This window comes from Vitis vinifera, chromosome 8 (genome assembly GCF_030704535.1).
Source record: "Vitis vinifera cultivar Pinot Noir 40024 chromosome 8, ASM3070453v1".
NCBI classification, from domain to species: Eukaryota; Viridiplantae; Streptophyta; class Magnoliopsida; order Vitales; family Vitaceae; genus Vitis; species Vitis vinifera.
In genome coordinates this window covers 21,340,966-21,359,120 of record NC_081812.1, presented here as the reverse complement: position 1 = coordinate 21,359,120, position 18,155 = coordinate 21,340,966, and the positions used below count along the sequence as shown (strand labels likewise).

At 35.9% G+C, this 18,155-nt stretch overlaps 1 protein-coding gene and 1 long non-coding RNA gene across 5 annotated transcripts; one reads left to right on the top strand and one right to left on the bottom strand.

Moving 5' to 3' along the window:
* Positions 1-801: 801 nt before the first annotated feature.
* On the top strand, positions 802-4,438 carry LOC100854768 (uncharacterized). Its single transcript, XR_786452.3, has 3 exons — positions 802-1,366; positions 3,914-4,167; positions 4,258-4,438. It is a non-coding gene; the product is annotated as an uncharacterized LOC100854768 (long non-coding RNA).
* LOC100253804 (protein EMSY-LIKE 3) lies at positions 4,338-17,825 on the bottom strand. 4 transcript variants are annotated; one of them, XM_002275280.5, is made up of 10 exons: positions 17,531-17,824; positions 8,108-8,310; positions 7,902-8,011; positions 7,537-7,792; positions 7,216-7,437; positions 6,757-6,825; positions 5,878-6,129; positions 5,444-5,512; positions 5,289-5,352; positions 4,338-4,765 (listed from the first exon to the last, which is right to left on the bottom strand). In XM_002275280.5, exons 1-10 carry the CDS (start codon positions 17,556-17,558, stop codon positions 4,587-4,589), a joined length of 1,452 nt encoding a protein of 483 aa, XP_002275316.3. In that variant the 5' UTR covers positions 17,559-17,824; the 3' UTR covers positions 4,338-4,586. The 4 variants fall into 4 exon arrangements, with proteins under 4 accessions (XP_002275316.3, XP_019077311.1, XP_059595254.1 ...); XM_019221766.2 differs by lacking the exon at positions 17,531-17,824 and adding an exon at positions 9,964-11,043; XM_059739271.1 differs by lacking the exon at positions 6,757-6,825 and having other exon boundaries at positions 17,531-17,825.
* Positions 17,826-18,155: the final 330 nt, after the last annotated feature.

The following is an 18,155-nucleotide window of genomic DNA, read 5'->3' as shown; positions in this document are numbered from 1 at the left end:
CTCAAATTCAAAACAAAGTAAAAAGAAACAAAAAATATATGCCCATAATTATAATTATTATTATTTTCTTTTTCTTTTTAAATAGAAAATGGAAGAAGATTTTATATAAAATATATGATTTTTTACACAAAAAACATGGACTTATATTATAAATTATAATATTTTAATTGTTAAATAGTTTTTCAAAAATATCATCCACTAACTTATCTTAAAATTTACAATACTTTTTTTTTTTTTAAACCATTATCATTTCAAGGTAGGTTGTTAAAAATTCTTATGTTTTATATAGAAGTAATTACCTTTTTCCTTTTTTAACAAATAAAAAATAAAGAGTGTATTTAAAGAATACCTTGGTCAATTAAATTTTAGGAAATAGTTTAAAAAAATAAAGATATGTTCAGCTTAATAACAAACTTATTGTTTAAAACAAAATAAAAAAATTTATTTAGAGGAAAATATTTTTTCTCTAAAAAAAAATTATAATATTAATGATTTTTTATTTATAATAAAATGGTTTTAATGAAAACAAATTTAATTTTTTGAAATATGTTATGAGAAAATATTGATTTAAAAATCGAATAAACCTCATTGTTTTAATAATTAAGCTTCTAAAAATATTTTATTTCTGAAATTAGTAAAAATATTTCATATGCTCTCTCAAAAACCCTAAGGTAGGCCCAAGGGGGGAAAGGGCCGAGCCGATAAGGGCGAACTACGTCATGTGGGCCACAGTGGTAGGCCTACGTTGTCATTTTCCTTTCAATCTGTGCAAACAAAGACCACCAAACCTCAAAATTTGGTGATTTTTATTCACACATTATTTTATTTTAGAATTTACACAGGAATCGATTTTTCTCTCATTGGCTATCCTTGCTTTATTATTTTCTGCCTCTTTCTCTCACTTTCCGGGAAAAAAGTTTCTCTCTCGTGTCCATTTTCTTTCACTTTCCCGGAATAAAAGATAGGCATCTTCCTCTCTTTCTCTCCTTCGCTCACTTGCTGGAGAATTTTTTTCCCGTAGCCATTTTATTTTCCTGTGTGAGATGGGAAATTGGGTTTATTCTTTGACTGTTGAAGCAAATTTCAGTAGTAATTTGGTAATAGTTATTCTAGTCATTCTCCATCCCAATATAGAATTGGGTGGATTTTTTTCATAGCCTTCCAGGCCACTTGGTGGGTGTTGCTTTCGGATTATCAAAACATGGATTTAGAGCTGTTACCTTTGACATGAGAGTCGTCGCAGATTTTGGATTATCAAGACATGGTTTTAGAGCTGTTACCTTGGACATGAGGGTCGTTGCAGATCCACAAGAAAGTTTCTCAAAGCTTGTATATGAATAGGATTTGTGGGTGGGTTCTTCTGCAGGTATTATTCTGTTGATGATGTTTGAGGGTAACACTTTTTTTTTTTCCTATTAATTTTTGGGGATTTGGTTGCTCTGTGCTTGATTTTGATTGATGATTCTTGATTCATAGTTAATTGAAGTTATGAGACTTTTTGAAGAAAGTATGATGTTATGGAAAGTCTGATTGGAACTTTTATGAAAGGGGTTAAATGAATTGGAGCTAAATTTTTAGGGAAATTTATTCCACATGTTGCTTCTTTGACTCATCATATGCTTAAATTTTTGAACTTTGGTGAATGGTTACTGTTTTTTCACTCTTATTGTTTATTTTAGATTATGCTTAATAGAAGCCATGGATTGTTAGAAGTTCTTATTATGGCCAATTTTTTTAGTTAATTTTCTCATATAAAGTGCATGTTTACTGATTCATGCACTGATATTTGAGTTTGGTGAAGGGGTTCATATGTCCTTGGATCTTATGCAGTGCTTATTCTCATTTCTTTTTTATAGGAACCTGGGACTACTGTGATTTGATTTGCTTGTTTGCTTTATTTTTATGGATGATTCTTGATTTATAGTTACTAGAGGCCATGAGATCCCTAGAACTATTTGTTACCATTGGGGCTTTAGGCATTGGATTTATAGCGATTTGTCTTACATATACTGATTTTATATTTTTACCCAACCCTACCTCTAATATTATTTGGCTAGAGGTTTGTCATATAGGAAATATCCGATTCTTCTCAGGGGAGAGAAGATTTGTTGTGATCGATTTAGTCCTAGTATGCTGGATTTTTCAAGTTGAATTATATCATTTAATTTGGTAGAATTTGTGAAGTTTGGGATCACTCATACATGGTCATGTAATTAGCATAAATTGATAGATTCTAGATTGGTCAGATATCTTTTCTCCATGGGCTAGGAGGAGAGATTTTCAGTGGCTGGATAATGCCCTATCAAAACTTAGTTTGAACTTTGGACCCTTGAGCAATTTAACTGTGAGAAAAGTGAGAAAAGATGTAAGAAGTTGAAGCCCTCAAGGAAGAGACAAGAAATGAGATAGTTAGTCATTTGTCAGAGTTTATGTTTCTATGAAGTCCCAGAGTTGGACAGGAAGGAGGAGACTTGATCTTGGATTTGTGGAGAAGAGGCAGGCTAGGGTTGAAGCGAATGTAATAGGTTGGTCAGGTTGGAAGTAGTGAGTTGGAGACAGTAGGTAGGGTGGGGATTACAACGCAATGGTTTTTGTTAAGGTGGAAAATTTTGGGAGGTATAAATTGAATCTATAAGTACGAGTGAATGGAAAAACAGTAGAGCATGGCTTGGGGATGGAGTTTCTGTGGTTATAAATCAAATCCGAAAGTGCGGGTGGATGTAAAAACAGTATAGGATGGCCTGGGGATGGAGTTTCTGTGGTTCTTTCTTGACTGAACTTTCCACTTAGAATTGACAATCTACAGACAGTCTTTGGATGAAACGGAATCAGTTCCTTATAGAAGATTGTCTGATCAGAAAACTAATTGCTAGATGAAGAAGCACTGCTGGAGTCTTAAAGGGAACAAAGCCCTGGGCTGGAGTTTTAAGGCGAACAAAGCCCTGGGCCAGATGGATTCACTTGTAGCAATTTATTACTAATGCAACGAAGTAGCCATTAAAAATTTTGTGGGAGTGATGGGTGAATTTGTGAACAAAGACAAGCAAGAGTTCAAATTTATACTTGCATCTTCTCAATTGTGAAGAGATTGATAGGTCATTGATAATACTGTGTTTTGTGCTATCAGTTTACCAGGTCGTGTTTTCAAGACAAACCCACAATGTTAACTAATGATCTGACACTCATTCTCACTAAACTTTTCCCCTGTCTCCAGATGACATATTTTTAGAGGATGATTTCCTTTCTAGAGCTGTTTGTAAGATTGATGTAGGGATGATTTGCACATTTTAACAACCATATTTACTTTGATGTTTAGTCCTTCAGCAGATGTTTTAGATGTGCTTTTTGGATCATCATTCAACTGAAAGAATAGTAATCTGCTCCCTGTGTGTATGCACTTCAGATTCACAATAGTCCTATGCCTCGAAAGGCTTTTATGCTGCTCTGAGGTTATCATTTGCTGTCAACTTTACAGGTGATAATTGGGCAACAAAGACCAAAAACCAAAATTAAAAAACTGGGGTAATGCTGGACCTATAGAACAAGGTAGATTCAAGAAACATGTGGCAGCATAATTCCTTCTGTTTTTGAGATGGTTTCTATGTTTGTTTGCAGTATTTGAATGAGTTTACCTATTATGATGTGGTGTTTTTATTTTAGTATTATTAAGAAAAAAAATATACCCTTGCATTTTTTTTTTAAAACTTTTTTTATAACCACTTTTGTCAATGACCTTTAATTTTGGGAATAATCACATCGAGTAAGATTAGATTATGCCAGTAAGATACAAACAATAAGATCTCCATCCTCTTAATACCCCTTAGCTACAAACAGTTAGGACTATATAGATAAGAAAGAACAAAAAGCATTTTTCTATATCACAACATCATATCCATATCTTCTTTGTATACAGGTGCTGCAGTTTCTGGCATAACTGAGCAGGCTGTGCTCTTTCGGTGACATCTTACAGCCAATTGTGAATCCACTGAAATGAAAACGCTTAATTGTCCAGTTGGGAAACAAGTTGTCCGAGTTGAAGGATTCATGGGGTTAGGCATAATGTCCAGCACCTGCCCGGAACTTGTCGGGCCCATTAACATGATTCACTACCTGAAGCTGGTATACTGTATATCATCACTTCAACAATTTGTCAACATTACTAGTTGGGTATAGTACTTGGATGCAAAGATGAAAGAGCCATTTATCTTCCAATTCTACTTATATGCAGATGCTGATACCTGTGCTTTGGTTTTGCAGGAATGCACAGATGAACTACTAAATGCTATAATTTTAGTACAACATACACATAAATTAAAAGCTGGGGCACAGACAAGACATTCGAATGCAATTTGCAACTCCAAGGCAGAGCCTCATACCCACAAAAATTTTACATTGTTTCACGCAATAACACTGACATAATAATTAGTTTTACATTAAATTGCATGGCCTACAACTTTCTATCCTTTCGGCAAAAACCAGAACATGCATATGTTAGAGCAAGGGATTGTTACAAGTAAAAAAAGATTTTTCTAGCCAAAGAAACCTAACTGACTAGGCAAAAGTAAATTATCAAAAAATAAATGAAATTAGATGTCATCAATATCATTATCTTGTTGGTCATCTGAAGCGGTTCTGCCCACCCCTGCCATCCTTTCACCACCCTCAGAACCATCAGGCATTCCTCCAGCCATCTCACCCCCACCACCTGTCCTCCATCCCTGTTCTCGGTCCATTCGTTGCCCACGTGAGAGAGGCTGCTCTTCATCTGATTTGAAACAAAAGACATAACACGTTCAGTTTCATTCATAACATATTTGAAGTTATGAGGTGCTTCATATAATGATGTGAGGATCATGCTCATGCTTTTTGATTGGCTAAACCAAGGGTAGTTGTTCTCAACACACCCAAAAAATTACAGTAAATATCTCACAGCCAACACATTCAGGTGATGCTCTGGAATAAGACACACAGGGAGATACAATTTATGCAATAAAGTCGATTGAAATTTTTTGAAGATTCAGTTGTTTTCACTTGCACAAGGCCTGAAAGTGACAAGTTCGTTTGATGGAGGTTAAGAATTTGTTTTCAATTCCTATCACTACACAATAATACTCCAGAGAATTAGAGGACAAAATGCAAAAAAAAAATTGACTGCATGGTGAAAAATGAACTGTTCAACTCAATAATCTATACAAGTACAACAGGGCTATTTTAAGCCCCAAATTAACAATCGATGCAATATACAACAGAATGCAGAAGGATTTATTATATACACAGGTATTTATTACCACTTTCACCATCAGACGCATCCCCAAGCCTTGAGATTGCATCAACCAATGCTTGCTCATGCTCCTGCATTACAAATAACAAATAGCAATTGAGTTTGCAACTGATAAACAATGGGGAAAAGGCAGTAAGTTGCACAATGCACCATAGCTCTTACTTTGAGCATTTTCTTTGCCTTTTCAAGCTCAACAGGATCAGGATGACTTGCACCAAATACCCTCTCAACCTGTCAAAAGTTAAAAGTAAAGCACAAAGAAGAAAATGAATAGGCATTACATTCAAGGAATAAGATATTGACAACACAAATAACATTGGTGTCTGAAAATATACAGGTATCAGCAAAAAAGATGATGTGGTAGAAATTGATTTCACAAAGTGTCCTACCAAAATTTTACATATTTTATCGACATGTTAAGAGATATCAGTGAAGAACCATTTATTAATTAATGGTCCCAAATGTAGAAGACACCAACAGATATCACACACACACACACAAATAACATTGATATCTGAAAATATACAGGTATCAGCAAAGATGATGTGGTAGAACACACACAGAGAGAATGTAAGTTGGAATTTCATTTCATATACCTCCTTTATTAGTGTATCTGTGTGAAATATTTCAATATCATCCGAATCTGAAACTTTCTTCCCAATCCCATTTTGAGATGGAGGGAATTCCCTATTGGATTGAACCTTTGTGGATCCTCTCCCTCTTCCAGCACTTGGAAGAGCAACACCACGGCTTGTGGATCTCTTAACACCACGACCTTGTCCGCCACGCCCTCCTTGACGTGATATTCCTGGATCCTCCCCTTCCCATTGGATGTCCTCAGGAGAAATCTGCCATTAGTAGGATATCAAACCAGTGGAGGCTAGAAGTTCAGTCACTAGGGAAAGGAACATGTCCTACTATGGGCATGCATAAATAATTGAATGCCTGAACCAATTAAACTAGCTAACCATGGAAATGCCACCAAATATTTCAATGCAAGCACGTAAAAATGGCCAGCACAGGCATAAAAAGACAGAATGTTTAACCCATTGAAACATTTTTTGGCCTTCACATTCCACATAAGTTTATGAATTGTTCCTTTGTCAGGAGCTACATACATTTATTTATATCATATCTCCAACAAGACAACAAACCACATCTACCAAATAACATTCCAGCCATTTTTAGAAATATTAGAAGATTCATGGAACTTACATAAAGAATTAGGTTATACCATAAGTTTCTTATTGAATTTGGTATGTGCAATGGTTTAAGCTGACAATTTTTGTTACCAAATGATCTGATAATAAAATAATAAAGAGCATGCTCACACAGTTGAAAATAATTTCAGCCTCTACAGAATATATTAATTTAATGTCCATCAACATAACTAGGGATTGGTCATTGCACAAAAAGTGCAGTTAGAAAATGGGCAACCAAATGTTTAACCTATGAAAACAAAATATCAAACTTGCCTCTTTGAGATCAACCCATTCCCAAGTCTCATTTGTTGTATTTATGTCATAGACAAGAGCATGTAGACCCTGAAATAAAAAAAATTGTCAGACTAGCTACTGAACCTACCCACTCCAAATTTTTTCCATTGTTTCAGTTATTCTTCGCTTTCAGGCAGCTAGCTAAGCTGAACAATAGTTTGGACTGTGATCGGGACACTTTCTCATCCATCATCTGGCCTGATTTCTAAAACATTAAAATTTTTACAACGCCAAAGCATTTTTTACAGCTACAAGTGATTATTCAACACAAGAAGTGAATTTTCAAAATTTTAAAAGTGTTTCCTAAATTTTGCCGAATACCCGATTTTTCTTCAAAAACATTTTTTAGGCAAAAAGTGTTTTTTAAAAACACTGCCAAAAAAACTCTTACTTTGCTTTAAGGCAAGCCTAAAAGCACATCTAAAACTGTGAACATACCTCAAGAGGGTTGTAATCAGTAATTACAGCCTCATAGAAGTTGTTGTCTTCAGGCCATAGAGTCATCACCTTCCTTCCAATTAATGGATCATATGTTCCAGGCTCAGCAGGTTCATTTGTTGTGAGGGTGCCAGAAGAAGTGCGAAATTGACCCCTTCCTGCAGTAATGCTTGAATGGTATTGCATAGACTTCACTGAGGATAAACCAGGAAATGGTTGACCCTGTTAACAAAACAAAGAGCAGAAAAACAAACAAAATATAGGTCAGAATCCATAACACAGACATGCTTATCTGTGATTCTATTTCAATAATCAACATACTGGTTTAAATTTTTTCCCCCGGCCACCTAATGTAGGTCCTCGTTTCATGGTCGATGGCGATGGCTGCACTGATGCAGGAGCTACTGATTGAGGGTGTAAAGCTTGTGATGAGACACCAAATGAAAGAGAAGGTACCGATTGAGATAGCTTCTGTTTCTTGCGAGATGCTGAAACAGTAGGACTAGGTATTTGATCATGAGCATGCTGAGACATGCTGAGCATAGCAGTTTGGTGCCCACCTGCCTGTCTCCATTCCCTGGTGACATTGCCAACATACTGCCCATTAAAAGACAGAAGTGACAGAAGTCCTTGCAAATCTAACAAGGGTTTAACAGGAAAACCACTGTTCCATAAAATATTTAAACCTTATCCTCTGAATTATGTTATCAGCATTAACTCTGGCCAGAAGCTCTCTGTGTTCATCATCAGATACCCTCAGCTCTTTCCTAAGTTCTGTTATTAAACCTTCCTTATCCTGAAATAAACATTTTGAAGCGATCACAACCTTGATTGGCAGGAAATATAAAGATTAACATACACAGAAGCATAAAAACATAGCGAATATAAATACCCAAGTAATGGCATCGGACTGAGCTTTAAAAGCTCTCAAAACAGAACTGTAGGCTTCTTGCTCAAGGTGGTGAATCTGGGTCTCCATATCACTATGCAACCTAGGGTATGGGGCAGAACCTACAACAGATCTTCCATTTCCTGCAACACGACCTCCTCTTGAACCTCTATTTTGATGTGATGGAGGAAGATCATCATCAGTACCTGCAATGCAATGAAAACTTAGATAAAATTTGGAATGGTAGTAAAAGATATCCTCTCATCAGCTATCTAGACTCATTTTGACTAAACAAAGGATTAGCAAAACAACCTGGGCCTGAATACAGGTTACCCCCTAATTTAGCTCTATCTTCTGTTAATCATATGCTGCGGTTACCTAAGCATGACTAATCAAAATGGTGGGTGGTTGATATGAACAAATTAATTTGGAAAAAGGAACCGCAAACAGGAGTCAAGAATGTTGCCTCATATAGACCAAAAAGAAAAAGGAAAAAAAAAAAAAAAAATCTAGGGTTTGGTTATCAGGCCTTACATCTCTGTATTGAATTTGTAAGGGTTCATTTCATTTTTTTGTGATAGGTGAATTTGTAAGGTTCATGAAAACCTACCTCATCATTGCAGGAGGGAAAAAAAAAAGGATACTAAGATTCAAGTATCTTGAAGTGCTTGACACAGAATCTTTAATACAAATAGGCATCATGAACATTGACCAGTAAAAGTATATTAGTTGATGCGTCAGCATGGATTGTATTTTGACAAAATATTAGCAAACAATCAATGAGGAAATAAGGAAAACGTCAAACTATGTTGTGATGTGCCTCTGTCTAATGCTTAACCATCCTTACACTCCAAATAGCTTCCAATGAGGAAATCCTGTTTACTATGCTACATAAGAAAGGGCATGCAGTCACAAATATTCCTTGATCCTTGTTTTTTATTATTATTATCAGAAACAGATGTTCATTGAGAATACAGAGGGTTGAAAAATCAGATTGATGCTTCTGTTCAGGTACAAAGTTCCTATGTATTATTAAAAGGATACAAAGATTTGGTGCCTTGAAAATTTGGACAGTTCAGGTGCAAGACGTTTCATACTCTCCTAATGGAAGCAGTGATGGACACTTTCTGGTGTGTTTATTTCAAGTCCCTAGTTCTGTCTAAGGTGACAATCTCAATTCAAACAGAAAATCTGAATCAATCACACAGTTTTTTATTTTTTTTATGAGAAACAAACAAAGTAATAAATCAAGTATCAAGAGGTCCACAAGAAGGATGAGGAATCCTCAAAAAAACCTAAACAAAAGGTATGTATGAACCTCTAAAGTACTAAGTAAGCCTATACAACTGTAAATTACCACAACCCACATGGGAATATACATTTATAGCAATCACTCCTTGCTAGCCCACACCTTGGAAACTACACATTGAAATCCAATCAAGTTAAATAACATTAAGGGGAATGCCCTTAAAACTTGTGGTCCAAGAGGCTCAAAAGGAGGCAAAGAAATGAATGATATCCCAAAGAGCCTCTGAAGTACAAAAAAAATTAGTTGGGAAGAATGGAACTGGATCAACATGATTGGACAAAACTAAAAAGAACGACTTTATTGAGAATAAACCTAAAGAAGATATAGGCCAAGCCCTTACATCTAGAATGGATAGAGATAAATGCAAATGAGTAATAAAGGACATGAATCTTTCAAGATCTTCTATCTAAAAATAAAAAAAGTTACGATGGAAGTTAGAGTTCTAAGAGAAAGGATAAGTGGACTTAAGAATTGCTGCAGTACTAAGGTTTTTAATTGTGACAATTCTAAATAAACTTGAGAATTAAGAACATAAAGGTTGAACCCTCACCATAAGTCTTCCCAAAAATGGATTCTTGCCTCATCTCCCACCACTAACTGAACATATCTGATAAAATCCTAAAAGAATTGAGCAATGGCCTTCCATGAGCAATGACATGATCACCTGATTGTAGTGTTGACATCTCATTCATTAGCATGTGGCTTGTAAAGGCTTAGAATAACATAATGCCAAAGAGCAAATTTTTTCCTAGGAAACCTCCAAAGCCATTTCCCTAATAGAGCACGATTCTTTAAAGAAATCTTCCCAAACCCCAAACCCTTTCCACCTTAGACTTACACACTAAGTCCTAACTAATGAGATGGCCTCTCTTGTGCTCCTCAACTTCTACCAAAGGAGGGGCTGGTCTATAGTTAATAGATGTAGTCTTTGTAAAGAGAATGAGGAATCGGTGGACCACATCCTAATTCATTGTGGTAAGACAAGGGAGCTTTGGAGAATGTTGCTTTCTTCTTTTGGGGTGGTGTGGGTGTTCCCGGCTTCAGTGAAAAATTTGCTTCTAGAATGGAAAGTTAAGGGGCTAGGGAAGAAAAGGAAAGCAGTTTGGAGATTGACGCCTATTTGTCTTTTTTGGTGTATTTGGGGAGAGCGAAACTGAAGAATGTTGCAAGAGGAAGAGATGTCAGATACTTGCTTGAGGAACCTCTTTTTTTGGTCTCTTCTTGAGTGGTCTCAACAATTTTTGGACTTGGACTCTCTCTTTTCTGAATTTTTTGGGTGATTGACTTGTTGGTTAGCTTTTTCCTCTTTAGGTTTTTTCTTTCTTTTGTTGCCTTGTTTTGGCTTTCTTTGTATACTGCTTGTGTACGTAGGGAGCGCCCCCTGTTTTGGCGTGTTTTAATTTATTTTTCTCTTTGTCTATCAAAAAAAAACTTCTACCAAAGGAAATCCATCTACAATTTCTCAATTTTTAATGCCACTAAAAAAGGGATTTTGAACATGGAGGGAAAATAGCTAGGAATATAGGATAAACACGAATGAATAAGAGTTATTCTTCCACCAAATGACAAATAGGCCTTTTTTCCACCCATCTAATCTTTGAAAAATTCTCTCAATCATTAGATCCTAAAAAACACATGCCTATGGGTTTCTCTTAGTGGAAGACCCAAGTAAGGAAGAGGCAGATCAGAGGCTTTGCAATCAAGCAAGGATACCATTCTAGTGTGTTGATCTTGATCAATGTTGATGCCAAAAAGAGTACTCGTATCTTAATTGACCTTAAGTACAAATATATGCCTAAATACTAATAAAATCATTTTAAGAGTGCAATTCTTCCGAACAAGCTCTAGAAAAGAAAATGGAATCATCTGTGAATTGCAAATGGGACACTAGTCCTACTCCTACCTACAATGAAGCCTTCCAATAGTGTACTCTCCTTAGCCCCCAACATCATCTTACTAAACACCTAAACTACAATGGTCAAGAGGAAAGGGTATAGTGATCTCCTTATCTTAGGCCTTTAAAAGCTTTGACCTAACCTTTGGCATTATCGTTCACAAGGATTGCAAAAGCAACTACGGATAAACAACCTCCCATACAAGTCCTCCATCTTGAACTAAACCCCTTCCTTTCAACTAGATGGTCTAGAAAAACCCAATCCACATGATCATAAGTCTTTTCAAAATCAATCACACATAACCATTACAATATTATCAAAGAACTTCACAAAAGATTTTATTTTCATTATTATTACTATTACTATTTTTTTGTTTTTGGTGATAAGCAAATTATAATACATTAAAAGTGCCAAACAAAAAAAGTCACATATAGTACATAGGAAGTATACATCTAGGAAGAGAAAAAAACAACCAACAATTACAATCCCAATTTATTACTTTGTACACAACCACACAATGAAATCTATTAAGGATGAGGAAAAGACTTCACAAAAGTTAGGAACACCATTGCCTTTCCTTATTATCTATAATATGAGGGCCCTTTTTTGCTTATGCTCTTCCATATACTTTAGCCATTTCAAAACATGCTGGCACACTATCTACTTTAATTTGTATGATAAAAGACACACACACACACAAAAAAGAGAAATTAAATTATGAAACAAGAACATCAATGGAGTAATCAGTAGATAGGTCATTACAGTAGGCTTATAAAAAAGGCTATCATGGCAGCCAAGCAATGAGAGTGCAAACGAGATACTAAAAAAGGGTTTACCATTTTAAGAGAATCAACATGGAAGCAATATTCATCTTCTTTTGGCTTTATTTGGTCTAGGAACATAGATATTTCTTAAAAACACCTTAGGGCTTTCAATAGGGCTCTCCTTGGCAAGTGGGTTTGGCGCTTTGCAATTGAAAGAAAGGCCCTTTGGAACCAAGTGATTATAAGGAAATATGGGGAGGAAAGAGGAGGGTGGAGCTCTTGTGAGGCTAGGGAGGCCTATGGAGTTGGGTTGTGGAAAGCAATTAGAAAGTTGGGACACCTAGTGACCCCTTCTTTTGACTTTGTGGTGAGTGATGGAAGGAAGGTGGGGTTTTGGAAAGACAAGTGGTGTGGAACCACCCCTTTGTGTGAATCTTTCCCTTGTTTATTTCCTCTAGCAACTTCTAAAGAGGCTTGGGTAAATGGAGTTTGGACAACTGCGGGGGAAATGGGGGGAAGTTGGAGCCCTTGTTTTACTAAACCTTTCAATGATTGGGAGATGGAAGAGGTGGAAAGGTTGTTTTGTTGCTTGGATGGGAAGAAGGTTAATGTGGGTGAGGAGGATAGGGTGAGATGGATGGACTCGAAGGATGACTTGTTTTCAGTAAAGTCTTTGTATAGAGCCTTGCAGCCGGTTTCTCTTGTTTTTTTTTTCCCTTTGAAGATTATATGGAACTCTTGTGTGCAACCTAAATTAAGTTTCTTTGCTTGGGAGGCTTTGTGGGGAAAAGTTCTAACCTTGGACCGTTTGCAAAAAAGGGGTTAGGTTTTGGCTAATAGATGTTTTTTGTGCCAAATGTTTGAGGAGTCGATTGATCACCTCCTTCATTGTGAAAAAACAAGAAAAGTGTGGATGTTGCTCCTTTCTTTATTTGGGGTGTCTTGGGTGTTTCCTTATTCGGCAAAGGAAACCTTCTTAGGGTGGAGGGGTTCTTTTGTGGGTAAAAAGAGGAAGACGATGTGGCAAGTGGGATCGTTATACTTGTTTTGGGTCATTTGGAAGGCAAGAAATAAAATTGCCTTTGAAGATAGTGTGTTGTCCATCCAAAGGTTGAAAGCTTCTTTTATGTATTTACTATGGTCGAAGACCAAATTGTGGATAAAAGGTGGTCCTTCGACCTTAATAGATTTTATAGATTGGGTGGGTTTGCGATGAGGGAGAAGGTTTTTTGTTTTTCCTTGTTGTTTTGGGTCCAACCGTAAGGGGGTGAGTGTCTCTATACTGTACTTTTGTGGGTCGTTATTTTCGCGCCTCTTCATAATACAATTCTTTTGCTTATTGATAAAAAATATATATATATTTCTTAAAAACAGCAGTGGTTGTTGTGGTTAGTTATTTTAGAATATGGAGATCCAAAACAGTTATGGGCCATCTAGTTAGCATATTTACAAATGTGAGTAGCCGCTAATTTCACCATGGGATTTAAATCAATACTTGGTTTCTATTCAAGTATGGACACGTGAATCTAGGTACTTATATGAATTCTCTAGGCCTCGACAAGAACAATTCTAAAATACACTATTAAGGTGCATTAGGTTGAGTTTAGGATTAGAAAACGTTTTCTAGTTGAATAGAGTTTAAATTTGGAAGGGCAAAGTTTATAGGTTTTAGGAGATTTGGTCGATTGGCTAGAGGAAAAAAAAAAAAAGAAGAAAACTTAAGCAGTTTTAGGCTTCATTTGGATCCTGGAAAATACTAGGAAAAGGAGGAAAAAATGAAGCGATCTCATATCTTGCTTTTTGATTTTTCATGAAAAATCAAAGTAAAATGAAATGTACTGAAAATTATTTGAAGCTTCATAAAGTAAGGATTCTTATACAGATCATGTCTTAAAAGAAGCGGGCCAAGGGGCATAGTTTGGCTCATGGGTATACAGCTACATCGCATGGGCTGGCCTAGTCTCATAATAAATGAGCCAACCTGGTTGTCTCATTAACGTAGATCCCAAGGGAGCTTGGCTTGCAAGGTATGCTCATTTCCCAAAGTAACCCAAGATAGCCCAACCTAAAAAAGCACATTCCATTCTGAAGCCTATGAGAGTGCACCTGGGTTGTCAACCATCACTTTAAGGTTAACCCATAGTGAGCCATGGTTCTGTTAACCATGAGCCAACAACAATCTATAAATAGATGGCCAAGATGGGCAGGATAGGCAATTCATTGATAACCACCATCTTTCTTCCTCTCGCAAGGTATGCTCATTTCCCAAAGTAACCCAAGATAGCCCAACCTAAAAAAGCACATTCCATTCTGAAGCCTGTGAGAGTGCACCTGGGTTGTCAACCATCACTTTAAGGTTAACCCATAGTGAACCATGGTTCTGTTAACCATGAGCCAACAACAATCTATAAATAGATGGCCAAGATGGGCAGGATAGGCAATTCATTGATAACCACCATCTTTCTTCCTCTCCTATTCCTTTGTTCATTAACTCAGTCACTAGAGAAGGTGTGCTAGATTCCAACATTCCGACCATCTCTTGTTGCAGGCACTTGAGGCTTACTTCTAGAACACTAATAATCAAAGTCAAAGGCTATTGTTGGATAATTTATTGCACCAACAGTGAATATGATATAAATGGTCCAAAGAGGACTTTTAGGAAAAAAGACTGATATTACTCTAGCCAAAAAGATATACTCAGTTCCCTACGGTAAGCCTAAGACAACCCAATCTACAAAAGCTTATCCCATTCCAAAGCTTGTGAGAGAGCACTTGGGTTCCCAATCATCACCCTAAAGTTAAACCATAGAGAACATGGTACTAACCACCAACCATGAGTCATCAACAACCTACAACTAAATGGACAAGATGTGAAGGAGAGGCAATTCACTGGTAACCACCTTCTTTTTCTTTCTGTCTCTATCATTCCTCCATTCATAGACTTAGTCATTGGAGAAGGTGTGCTAACATCCAACATTCCAAGAATCTTTTGTTGCAAGCATTTGAGGCTACTTTTAGAGCACCCAGTGACTGAAGTCCAAGCTTGTTGTTGGAGATTTCATTGCAACAGTTGTAAGTATGATATAAATGGCCTGAAAAAGAAATTTTAGGAAAAAAGATCTTTTAGTTTTAAATCCCTTTCCTTTTTTAGAACTCCCTAATCTCCTAATCTTTTTTATACTAAAGATATATATTTGTATATTACATTTTCTAAGTAGATTACCTTGAAACATTCCTACATCATACTAGACTAAGCTAAGAAAAAAGACTATTTCAAGAACTAGTCAATGATGACTCCCATTTCTCAATTAAAATAATTCACTAATAAAATTGCCAAAAAACAAAAGGAATAGAGGAACACCCTGGATACCACTTGCAAATAATCGAAGGAACATGACAAGTGTAGGAACCTTTGTAGGTACTAAAGAAGCAAGAACAAAAACCATTTTTTTTTTTTTTTTGGAGATCGAAAGAAACACACCTACATTCAATAAATGACAAATGAAACAAATAAACAGAAAAAATAAAATAAAATTAATTCATCAGCAATTGTTCATTTTCTATTTAAAACAAATGAATAAAATTAGAAATAAAAAATTATTGAGCAAAACTTAGTTTTTATTTTCCTACCTTTTCTTCTTCCCTTTCCTTGTTACTTCACCTTACACTTCTTAAGATCCAAAGGAAGCCCCAACATTTGTTTCTTTACTGATTAAAACCAAAATTCCGGCCAAATGTTTGGGACAAAAGGTCCAATTCAATGAAGTTTTACAGTATAATTGAACTACTTTCCAAAATTTTGCACTAAAATTGTCAGTTTGGATAGTTCTTGTCTGGGTATGAAGAAGTGGTCAGAAGTCAGAAATTAAAAAAAGAAGAAACAAGCTTCTAGGATTGTTTTTTCACTTCTATCTCGATTCTTTTTTCTTTCTTCTTCTTCTTTTTATTTTTTATTTTTTTATTAATAGGCAAATGGAGATAAAGGGGGTGCACCTTATATACATAGGAATTATGTGAAGGGAACAACACAATAAGGATGAAAGTACTAAACAATAAATAAATAAAAAACTATCTTTTACTTAGGCCATCAATGAAATCTAACAGAGAGTAAATTAACCATTCTCAAAGGCATTCCAGACTACTCCTATAAGGATTTGATGAAAGTCCTCTACAATCTCTGGTAAAAAAACGTCCACTTGGACCATTATACTCTTTCCATATACACCAAAAAAGGCAAAGAGAACCCATACACCACAGTGTCCTCAACCGTTTATTTTTGCTCTGAGCCTTCCAACCTAACAAGAGTTTTCCAATCGATTCTACAATAACTCACTTAAATCCCAAAAATAGCAAATAACATGTACACAACAACTGTGTTTTATCAAAATGCATTAAAATATGGTTTGTTGTTTCTACATTAGTTTTGCAAAGACAACATCCACTCATTGGAGACCACCCCAATCTCATTAATTGTTCTATACTTACACTTTGCAGGTGATAACCAAGGAGATTTCTCTTTCCTATGTCTTACTCTACCTACTGACTGGCCCAAAGATGCTGTTCCATTTATTATGTAAGTTCACTTTTTTCAGGAAACCAAGTCTTGTAAAGATCATCGATCTTATCAATTACTTTCTTAATAGTCTTAATAAGCATCTTATTTGCTTTCCAGCTTAACACTCCCCAAAACTTTTTTCATCTTCTTTCCAAAATATATTTTCCTAGTTTCCATGATTTGAATTAAAAAAAAACAAAAACCAAAAACAAAAACAAAAAGAAAGAAAGAAATATGAATTCTATCTAGGCCATGATGCAACTTGGCAGCTAACCATCGGGAAAGATTCCAAATATGAGTCTACAAGCATAAATCTCTCCACTGCAGTGTGAAACGAATAAAATCATTTTTTTTTCTTTTTAAACCTCCGAACTTCTTTCAAGCAAATATAGTTTTCGACCTCCAAACTTTTAAAATTCTATAAACTAAATATCATCGTGATAGAGATAAAGATTGGTCAAAAGTCCCAGGTTTCCCCAAACAAATCACTAAATATGAGAACGCTTTACCTATATGCTTCGAAAATCAAAATACAATTTGACACCAAGCCTGCCACAGTATTAACTTCAAAAATTCCCCATGAAATACAACACCATAATTTATTAATTACACAACTCAAACAAAATTAAAATAGAACCAAGTCAGAAGGAACTCTAAAACCCTAATTTCGCACTGCTTCGCCAAGTCTTCTACTCAACTAAAGCTCAAAAAACAGTAGACATCAAATTCAAAACCCTATCTCGTCCCATAAATTTATTTCGCTTACCATAATCAAAACCCTAATTCCAAAGCTCCATTCGCATAACCCAACCAAAAAAACAACAACGCAGACGCAATTCACATGATCAAACCCTAACCCACTATCGGAAGGAGTATTCAAAACGCATTGTAGAAATAAAGTACCGCTGCTATCGGAGAGCTCATAGTCCATAGCAAGGCTCTTGACCAGATCACAAAACCCTAGAAATCAGAAGGCGAGGCATACAAGAACCGATCGATTGAATAAGAATCAATCTTGAAGAGATGAATCTTGGAAGACTTCGCTGCAGTAGGGTTCATCAAAATCAACGGTCATGGAGGCTTAGAGACAGAATTTTGAACTGAGCGAGGCAATTTATAACGAAGAGAATCAGATTTTAGAGAGAGAGAGAGAGAGGAGAAGTTTGTCGGACTCGAAAGCTACTTTGTAGTGTGGTTCGATTTTTTTGATTTATAGTTGGGTTTGAGTTCCGCGCTCGCTCTCTCGGTTTTCTACAGTTGGGCTGCAGGACTTAGTGAATTGTGTTGAAAGGGAAAGATTGGCCCAATCCACCAATTGTCTGCAATCTGGATTAGGTCCAACTGAGCCCACGTAAGGAGTCCTTTCTGTTTATGGTTGGGCTTAGCACTATCTTGGAAATATAAGAAAACTTGGGCCATGTAAATTGCAATTTAGGGTTGGGCTTGGTCAGATCCAACTATGTAAATTCTTGAAAAATAAAAATAGTAACGATTTAAATCACTTTAATTAGAAGCAACGAAATTTTAT